The sequence below is a fragment of the Oryctolagus cuniculus genome, chromosome 12 (assembly GCF_051225735.1).
Source record: "Oryctolagus cuniculus isolate XC-2025 breed Fujian yellow rabbit chromosome 12, ASM5122573v1, whole genome shotgun sequence".
Taxonomy (NCBI): domain Eukaryota; kingdom Metazoa; phylum Chordata; class Mammalia; order Lagomorpha; family Leporidae; genus Oryctolagus; species Oryctolagus cuniculus.
Genome location: NC_142878.1, coordinates 112,027,915 through 112,038,193, shown reverse-complemented (window position 1 = coordinate 112,038,193; position 10,279 = coordinate 112,027,915). Strand labels below are relative to the sequence as shown.

Here is a 10,279-nt window from a genome sequence, read left to right as displayed (position 1 = left end):
TTTAAACAATTATTTCAGCCTAATCCCTCTTCCTATGGAGCAGCTCTGATGGCTCAGGCATGACTAAGAAACTTAAAGGTTTAAATAAATGTAGTCATTTATTCTTGAGAATCAAAGTGTTAATGCTCTTGGTGTAACTATACAATTAATATGTACAGAATGTAATGTTTGAACTGATGAGAAACTCAGTAACATACACACTTCATTAAAAGGACCGAGAGTTGGAACAAAATACATTTTATTTTAACTACACCAGCCCTGGAAGGCCAAGCAAAGGCTAAGGAGTTGCACCCAGAACATTCAGCACCAACAGGAAAAGGCAGACCTCGGCTGGGCACAGGCTGCTAGCACACGAGCCCCTGCCGCATCTGGATGATCTGAAGCAAGGCCGCCTGAACATCCTCATCCATGTGGCCCTGGAGAGACACAGAAAGGGGAGAAACACTGGGTCATCTTCAGTTAGCTGAGAATTTTGCAGATGATAACTACTGACACTCCAACCAACAGAGTTTAAACACCCATTTCCTACACACTGTGGCTGCAACTGCAGACTTCATCCAGTTTAACATCTGCCAGGACCCAGAGTGAAAAACGATACTTCTTGTTCAACTACATCTACCCCCCTACTGATGAAGGCGAGCGTCTCTTCACTTGAATATTAGCCACGTGTATTTTTAATGTTGATTTGAGAGACAGAGAGATTGTGAGAGCACCCATCACCTGGTTCACTCCTCAAATGCCTGCAAAGATCAAGGTCAGGTTGGGGTGGAAGCTGGCAGCCAGGAACAGATTCCAGGTCTCCTATTTGGGAGGCAGGAAACAATCACTTGAGCAATTACCTGCAGCCTCCCAGGGTCTGCACTGACACAAAGCCTGAGTGAGGAGCCAGAGCCAGGAATACAATCCACTCCAACATGGGACACAGGCATCTCAGAATTACGGTAAATGCCTGCTCCAGCCATGTGTATTTTAAAAGAAACACTAGATTTTACAAAGTAGCAAGAGGATGGTTACAGGGAATTTAATATGGTGAGATTACAAACCTGCTACACTTTTTTTTTTCGTTGTTTTTCTTTTTTTGCTTTCGCTGGCGTACACGAACAGGATTCGGCACAGTATTTCCCATTCATACAAAAAGTTTTGCTTCCAAATCCTGTTTCTTTAACATTAGGAGGAACTTCAAACATTCACCATAGTTGACCTATCTGTCTTAGTTAACTTTATGATATCCGAAGACAAGACTATTTCAAATATCAACTGCTTTTCTGAAGATTCATTAGCTACTGGTAGAAAATAATTTCAATTTTCAAAAGTATTTATTGTACAAGTAGAAAGGCTTATTAGTTTACTTTGTCTTTCAGTGACAGCAAAGTCTTTCTCCCTTGGCTGACACCAATGAGCTCCTCACTCTCCCTACCACAGTGCTCTGTTCCTTTCTACCTCCCTGCAAACCTTCCTATTCCAGGGTTCACCAGGAGGTGTCTCCCTGAATGCAAGAAACCTTGAAGTTGCACCCTATCTTCTATCGATGCAAGACAGAGTAGCTACAGACATCATCTTCTGATTCATCCTTGTTGACTGGTTTATCTCCATCTCCTATAGAAAAGGTCAGCCTATTAATTTTCAGACTACTTTTCATTATTTTATATCATGTTCTCGGCTTAAAGATGTCTTTCTTTGAATATATTTTTGAAACCCTTCCCTGCTCCCTCCCTGCCTTCCCTCTTTCATGCTTTTATTTACACAGTATCACTCCACACACTTCAAACACAAATGGCTCCTCTTACTGCTCACTGGTCACTACAAACCACATCTCCACTAACATATCATCCTAAGAAATCTGTTTTGAGGAAATCAGAGATGCTTTTCACAGGGCTTTCACAGAGCATGAAGTACACATTAAGTACATCCCTCGATGGGGAACATTTTTAGTGTGATTTTTTCAAATAGCTTTCTCAGTATACCGCCAAAGGACGGAATTCTTAATCTATGCTTCACTGAGTCTAAAGCTCAGTAAACCATTATTAGTATCATCTCTTAACAGATGTATTTTCTTTTTTATAAAGATTTATATATTTATTTGAGAGAAAGAATTATACACAGAGAGTGACAGAGAAATAAGTCCTCCATCCACTGGTTCACTCCCCAAATGACAATGGCCTGGAATGAGCTGTTTCAAAGCCAGGAGCCAGGAGTTTCTTCTAGGTCTCCCACGTGGGTGCAAGGGCCCAAGCACCTGGGCCATCTTATACTGCTTTCCCAGGCCATAGCAGGTAGCTGGATCAGAAGTGGAGCAACTGAGACTGGAACCACCACCAGCACCTGAATGGGATGTCAGCACACAGGAGGAGGCTTAACCTACTCCTCCACAGTGCCGGCCCCTATTTGTCTTTAAATATTACAATTATATGCATGTCATTTTTGCACTTTTCCAGTATTTTCTGTATTTCAAAGACATACTCCTATGCTATCAAGAAACTTATGAAGTCCTTTCCGTGCTCCTCTTGGTTGGCAGCATTGTGAGGATCATTACTCTCATGCTCCAAGAGGTCTAAGGTGTGGAGGAAGAGGAGGCTATGGATATCACCCAGATTATTATGAAGATTATCATGATTACTATGGCTATGATTACCAAACTACCATGGTGCCAGCCCACACATTAACTCCAGTAAGGACAACATAACACGTACTAGCAAACTATCTATACCCTGAGTGACAACCCAATGAGACAGCAACAAACTTAACATGTTTTATTGCCAATAAATTTGTAAATCTGGGGAGGACAGAAGCAACCCATAATGAAAAGAAAAAAGTATGCTTTACAAAGCATATGGCAGTTACTTTGAATTACCAATTACTTTCACATGAATATACATGAAATAAAACACTATTTAATCTAAATATTATCCTTTCCACAGGCTATATAGTGCCTTACCTGTGCAGCACTAAGAAGGTGTGTCCGATAAATTGCAATTACTTCTTGGTGCTGTCTCTCAGCATCCTAGAAATGTGGACAGATTAGAAAATCAGCATTCGTGTGTCCAAACAGAGGCCTCTCTCCATACCTGGAACTCCATGCTGACAGGAATAGGACACTCTCACCCTGACAGGGCTTAGCACGGAGTCATGAACATAATAATAATGCAAAAATAATTCCAATCCTTTAAGGGACCAGCACAGCCTTTTTATAAGCTATAAATCAGCACTTTGCTATAATTAATCTGTAGGCCAATACAAGAAAAAATGAATACTTGAGCCGGCGCCGTGGCTCAATAGGCTAATCCTCCACCTTGCGGCGCCGGCACACCGGGTTCGAGTCCCGGTTGGGGCGCCGGATTCTGTCCCGGTTGCCCCTCTTCCAGGCCAGCTCTCTGCTATGGCCAGGGAGTGCAGTGGAGGATGGCCCAGGTGCTTGGGCCCTGCACCCCATGGGAGACCAGGAAAAAGCACCTGGCTCCTGGCTCCTGCCAGGATCAGCGCGGTGCGCCGGCTGCAGCGGCGGCCATTGGAGGGTGAACCAACGGCAAAAAGGAAGACCTTTCTCTCTCTGTCTCTCTCTCACTGTCCGCTCTGCCTGTCAAAAAAAAAAAAAAAAAAAAAAAAAAAAGAAAAAATGAATACTTAAAAATAAGCTTCTTCTAATCAAAAACAATTCATAACCATTCCTACATAACATTAGCATTTCTATGTCTGTTGGCTCATTCAATTAAAAAAGAAAACCAGGAAATACTCAGTTCTTATTGTCCTAGTTTGTGGATGAGCATGCCAAGAATTAAAGAGAACATTCCATTCACTTTTACTTGGCAGACCTTACACACAACTTTATTTTGTTTTAAGATTTATTTATTAATTTGAAAGGCAGAGTTACAGAGAGATAGAGAGGGAGAGACAGAGCAATCTTCTATCACTGGTTCACTCTCTAAATGCCTGGAACACTGGGAGCTGTGTTCCATTCACTTTTAGGTAGTAGACCTTATACACAGCTCCATTTATTTTTAAAGATTTACTTATTTATTTGAAAGGCAGAGTGAGAGAGAGAGAGAAAGGAAGAGAAAGAGAGATCTTCTATCACTAGTTCACTTCCCAAATGCCTACAAAAATGGGGACTGAGCCAGGCCAAAGCCAGGAGCCTGGAACTCCAACCAGGTCTCCCACATGAGTGGCAAGGACCCAAGGGCTTGGGCCACCTTCTGTTGCTTTTCTAGGTGCAGTAGCATAGAGCAGGTTTGGAAGTGAAGCAGACAAGACTTGAATTATCACTTGTGTGGGATACTGGCATTTCAGGCAGCAGCTTAATCTGCTGCACCACAGTTCCAGTCCCACAGCTCTCTTACTTCAAAATCCAGGTGCTTTCTTTCAATATATAAGGATATAAACTCTAAGACCACAAGCACATCTCTCTTCATAATATGATAAAAGTTCAGGAAAACTCTAGAAGGCCAATATTTTAGAGAGGGCCCTGTAGCAGGAAAGATGCAGGACTGGAGCCAGCCAGGCTCAGGTTTAATTCCAGCCATATGACCCCAAGCATCAAGGCTTTTAATTTATGTTAACTTATGAATGAACAGATTGCAACCTGCATTGTAGAATTCTGAAGAAGACAAAGTTTAGAGACAATGTATGTAAAATGCTTAAAGTACTGCCTGGCATACAGTGGGCACCCAACAACTATTATCACACTAGCGGTATAGGTAACTTTTGCAAAAATGATCGCATGTGTGGATCTGGACACGCTACTCATCAGATCCGTCTCTAAGGCAGCCTTGCACATCCCAGCTAACAGGAACCTCCCTAGTGCAGCCCCACCCCTCTGCTTACTCACAGCCAGTTGCCGCTGCAGGGATTTCACCTGGTGCTGTAGACTGTCAATGAGCTGGCTCTGCCTCTTGGTGGGGCTCCCGCTCATGTGGGTGAGTTGGGAAAGGCCATGGAGTGCCTGCTTCAGCCTTTCTACATCATTAAGCAGTTCAGTTATCTTTAGAAATAGAGAAAACAGCTGTGAGATAAGCACAAATTTTCACTTACCCACTTATGATGAACATCTATGCACAGAAATCATTTCTTACTTGAGACACAAACTTCATCTTTATCTTCCAGAAAACTGAGGTATGAATACTGACAATATATGCAATATAATTCTATTTATTTAATGAAACTCATCTCAGTATACCCCTTACAAAAGAAATACCAAGTTAAGAATTAATTTCACATAAATTCTAAAGTTTAAGAACAAACTTAGTTTCCTGTTATAAAAAATTTTACCATTCATTTGAGAGGCAGAGAGGCAAAGAGACACAGAGACAACCCCCATCCACTAGCTCACTCCACAAATGCCCAAAACTCATTCTGCTGGCCTGGACCCAAGTCTTTAAGCCAACACCTGCAGCCTCCCCAGAGTGCGTGCTAGCAGAAAGCTGGAATTGAGAGCACAGCCAGCAGTCAAACACCAGTACTACCATGTGGAACGTGCGCATCTTAACCACGAGGGCAAAAGGCCCACTTCAGTCTTCTTAAGTAATGTAGTCCTGTGTCCCTTAACAAGAGGGAACATTCTCAGAAATGGGTCACTAGGCAGTTGTGTCACCCTGTGAGCATCACAGAGTGATTCACACACACAGATGGATATGAGGTCCCTGGGCAACACCACCACATGAGTGATCATTGGCTCAAGCACTGTGATGTGGCACACGACTGCACAGAAATCCCTATGAGAGGACAGACAGTCTGCAGATGATGATCAGAACACAAGGAGGAGGGGGTCTCCTCTAGCAGAGCGTGAGATGTCAAGAGCACAGCTCACGTTAATGCCCTGCTCCAATCAACAGCCGTGTTATTTAAGACAACTTTGTGGTAAAGAGAAAGCAACTGGGAGGCTGATTAGAGCAGTGGGATGAACACAGGCTGTACCGTCAGACACATGGGACTTGTGCAGCCTGGCTACCGCCCCTTTACTTTTCTGAGGCTCTGTGTCCTTACTGGTGAAAGCTGAAAAATCCTTCAGCATTAAGAAAATCAAACCCAGTGACATATGTATGCCTAGCACCTAGCATGTGCTCAATAAATGGAACTAGAAGGTAATGTCAATAATTAGCAATTAAAATTATATACTTCTATACTCAGAACCAACTTCCCAACAAGCATTTAAACACTAGATAACACGGCATGATGTGCCAGAGTGAGGACCTGACCTCTCTGAGGAGGGCTGGGGCTGGGCTGTTTCACTCAACAACCTACCTGGCAGGTAGAAGCTTTAATAACTGCTTGTCAGATTCATAAAACAATAACCTTCACACCTCATCTTCCTACTACAAAGCTACTGCAAATACTAGTCTCAAAACACATTGAGTACCTGTTCTGTAAATTATACGCAAGATAAGAAGGAGAAGCTACACACCCTGCTCTGAAAGATCAACCGCACAATTCAAAAGTGTAATGCCTGCTTCAAATGGATGGCAAAGAAAAAAAAGAAATAAAAGAGAAAGAAACTCAAGTGCTTTGGAAGAAGAACCGTGTGAGCACTTAGGCTATGTTGCTCAGTGAGGGCAACAGGTGACAGGATAAGACATTACAGAATGTAGGATTCAACTCAGTGAGAAGGGCAGGATGTGATGGGTGAGGAGATAAGTCCACAGAACTATATGGCGACACAATGATGATGAGTTGGAGGCTCGGTCCGTGGGGACAAGTGAGAGCCAAGGTCAAGTCTAGGATGCTCCCCAGGGTCATGGGTTCCTTGCAAACCAGAACCATCTTTCTGGTCCTCCCCTGCATCCCCAATCCTTACATGTCATAAACCACTGGATCACCTATGAGACAAGTGAACCTGAGTCTTATCTTCCTACAACTCTCGGCTGCACCAAATGCAGCAAAAGACAGGAAACTAATTTTGATTTTGTGTTATCCCACTTTTATAACATTCAGAATTTCTTGCACAGCAGCAGTTTAACCGCACGGGTGGTGGTGAGTGGTGCCTTTGTTAAAACTGTTATGAGCCTGTCTGTGTGATGCTATGGCAGAACCCCATTCTCCTTCTACTGTAGCAAGTATGCTCTGGGGTTTCCAACAGAGCCATGCAGGCTGTTTGGCACCTACCTTACCATCTTTGGCTTCAAGTTGTTTGGCAGATTCTTGAATTCTTTTCTGCAGCTCCGTGACTGTTGTTAGGGACCGATCACACCGTTCCTTCTGATCCTTGATCTCCTGCTCCAGGTTGAAATGTAGAAATTCCTTCTCTTCTTTTGTGGGCAGCTCTTTCTTTTTGGCATGCAAAACCTCCTCACAGACTTCCTCATACTTTCTATTCAGATTGGCCAGTCTTTCATTTAAGTTAGAAATCTGTGCCTCCAAATCACTTTTCATTGCCTTGTGTTTAGACAAATCAACTACCTCTCTAGTTTCCAACTGTTTTAATGCCTGCTGAGTCCTCTGAACCTCGGACTGGAGTTTGGAGACGTCTTCAGTTCTACGCTGGCTCTCCTCTTCCTTTTCTCTCAGACGAGCCCGGATGAGTCCAACCTCCTTCTCCAAAGTTCCCTTCACCTGCAAGTGCTCGGCCAGGGCCACAGAAGAGTTCTTCTGATTCTCCAGCAGCTGGCGCAGTGTGGTCACGGTCTGCTGCTCTTCCTCAAGGCACCGCTGCTTCTTCTCCAGCTCTTGCTCTAAACGCTCGATGGTGCCAGTAAGGCTGCTTTTCAGAGCCTCCACCTGCTCCAGCGGAACGTGCTGCTTCTGCAGAAGACTGTGCGCCGCCAGCAGCTCCGAGGTCTGCTTGGCACTGGCTTCCACCAGCTTCTCCTTCTCCTGCTTGACATCTGTGTACTTCTGTGTCAGGTCCTGGACCTGCTTGCTTAGCTCTTCTGTCTTTTTGCTGAAAGCTCTTTCCTTTTCATGGGAGTTCTCAATCAGAACACTCTTACCCTGTAAATCTCTCTGAAGAGCCAAGATTTCCTTCTTCAGCTTTTCATTCTCTTCCGTGCTCTTCTTGGCCTCTTCCTCTCTGACTCTACACTTCCGTGCCTGCTCTGACAACTGTTCTCTGAGTTCCTTCTCCGTGGCTTTGAATTTTTGCTCACATTCTTCAAAGCTGATAATGGGAGCATATTTTAGCTTAATGCATTCCTGTATTGTGTCGAGTTCCTTCTTCTGGGCTTGGATCTCGGCGTGCAGTGCACGGATCTCCTCCTGGCCTCTTGTGTAGTCAGCCAGCATGTCTGCCTTGTCGGCCTGTGCCTTCTCCACACTCCTCTGCAGCGCACTCACCTGTGCCTTGTGCTCTGCCAGGCTGATGTACTCAGCTTTAATGTGATTCTGAGTGTTTTCCAGGTTTCTTTTTAATACTTCATTCTCATCTCTTACTTTTAAAAATTCTTGATTCGACTCTTCTGACCTTTTCTTCACATCTAGTAGTTCTCTCTTCGTTTTATCTAATGCGTTGCTCAGTGCTGTTTTAATCTCGTCGTGGGTCTTGACTGGCACATACTGAACATGTAGAGTCTTTTTCCAGTGAGTGTTTTCAGACGTGAGTGCATGTATTTTCTCTTGGTCTTCACCACATTTTTTATTCAGTTCAGACAGCTCTTCCTTAAGCTCAGCGATCCTGGATTTCAGCGCCATTAGCTCTCTCTCATGTTTCTCGGGAGGCACAGACACAGTCTCCAGGCGGCTAACATCCGTGCGTAAACTCTCATTCTCCAGCAGCAACTTCTCCGCTTCCAGCTTCTTTTCTGTGTATTTCTGAGTCACGTCTAAAAGCTTCCTGTTCAAACCTTCAATATCCGCCCCATGTGACCTTTTTAGTTCTTGGTTTACTTTTAAAGGGACATAATCATTCTTAATTTCCATGGTCAGATTATGCACTTGCTGGTTGAGGAGCTTATTATCCAGACAGACCTGTTCCATTTCCTTTTGTAAAGTCTGATTTTTCAGTGTTAACTCAGTGATCTTCTTCGCAAGCTCTCCGGACTTCTGCTCAAGGCTGCTCTTGAGCTGCTCATGCTCCTCTGGTCTAATTCGCTGAGCAAGCTTGGCCTTAGCATCCTCCACTTCTTTCTTTAACTGTCGGATTTCACCCAGTGATTTTTCATATTCTCTTTCTGTATCCATTAACTTTTTTGCTTTCTCATTCACTTCACTGGATAATAAGCTCTTCATGTTTTCAAATTTCACTTTTGGAATGGAAAGGGCCAACTCTGCTGATAATTCTTTTAACTGCCCTTCCATCTCCATCACCCTCCTCCCTTCCTTCTCTTGCTGCAGTTCGCACACACTCACATCCTTTTGCAGTCGCTTGTTTTCTTCTATCAGCTTGCTTCTGTCCCTCTTGCACTCCTCCACCAGCATCTCGCTTTGCTTGATTTGGTTTCTTAATCTCCCCACTTCTGCTGCAGCCCCTTCATATTTTGCTTTCGTGTCTCTCAGCTGCTCCTTCAGCTCCTCGACGAGCCTGAGACTCCCTGTAGCTGCCTCGCTGGTTAGGTGCTCTTTGAGAGCCAGAAAATGGGTCTGCATTTGCTTCACTTTGCCTTCCGACTCGTACATCCTCTTCTGCACGTCCTTCAGTGCATCTTCCAGCTGCTTGATCTGTTCGTCCGAGTCCTCCTTGACCCGCTCGCACTCCAACGCCAGCGCTTTGCACTCAGCCACCTTGTGAGCCAGCTCATTTTGGAGCTTGAGTCGGTCTTGTTTTGCTGAATCACAGAAAGTTCGCATTGCTTCTAACTCTTTCTTTAAAATTTCATTTTCAGAGTATGAAGTTTGGCCAGGTGAAGAGAGCTCCAGAGGTCTCAGCATAGATCTGCTTTGCATGTGAGCTGGTATGCCCAGGGAAGGACACTGGAAAGGGAAAAGAGACACCGGTCACAAAGCCTGAAGAAGACACTCCCCACATTACATGCCAAACTTTCAGAAAGTTTCAACTTCATCAGGGGTCAAAGTGTTTTCAGGCTACCAAGATGGGGGATTTTTGTGGTAAGAAAAATAGTTCTTGACATAATTTCCTTAACACGCTCAGAACATTTTAAAAGTTCTGCTCACTAGAGTGTGTTTCTGGCAGAATAAAGAAGGAAAATAGCTGTGGTCTCAGGGCTCTATTTCCTTTCTTTCCTATTCAACGTATCTACCCAACACAAGAAAAAAGGCTGTAGAGAAACACATTTATTTACTCTTTCCATGGCTTACGGCACACAATGTGCTCAGAACGCCAACAGAACCCTTGAATAAAAATAAAGCCTTCGATTTTAAATATGAAATTGCATTACATATTATTTAACTTCTTTTTTTT

General features: G+C 43.9%; 1 protein-coding gene across 47 annotated transcripts in view; it reads right to left on the bottom strand.

Moving 5' to 3' along the window:
* Positions 1 to 221: 221 nt before the first annotated feature.
* The window catches only part of UACA (uveal autoantigen with coiled-coil domains and ankyrin repeats), a 109,419-nt gene continuing 99,361 nt past the window's right edge, over positions 222 to 10,279 (bottom strand). For 36 of the 47 annotated variants that reach the window (XM_051835666.3, XM_070054777.2, XM_070054769.2 and 33 more), the window contains 4 exons: positions 7,093 to 9,831; positions 4,823 to 4,975; positions 2,936 to 3,001; positions 222 to 416 (listed from right to left, as the gene is read on the bottom strand). In XM_051835666.3, the coding sequence (XP_051691626.3) occupies positions 345 to 416; positions 2,936 to 3,001; positions 4,823 to 4,975; positions 7,093 to 9,831 (3,030 nt within the window). In that variant the 3' untranslated portion in view covers positions 222 to 344. Of the gene's footprint in view, positions 417 to 2,935; positions 3,002 to 4,818; positions 4,976 to 7,092; positions 9,832 to 10,279 lie in introns of all 47 variants that reach the window. The other 11 variants (XM_008249300.5, XM_089310979.1, XM_070054772.2 and 8 more) reach the window with 2 other exon arrangements.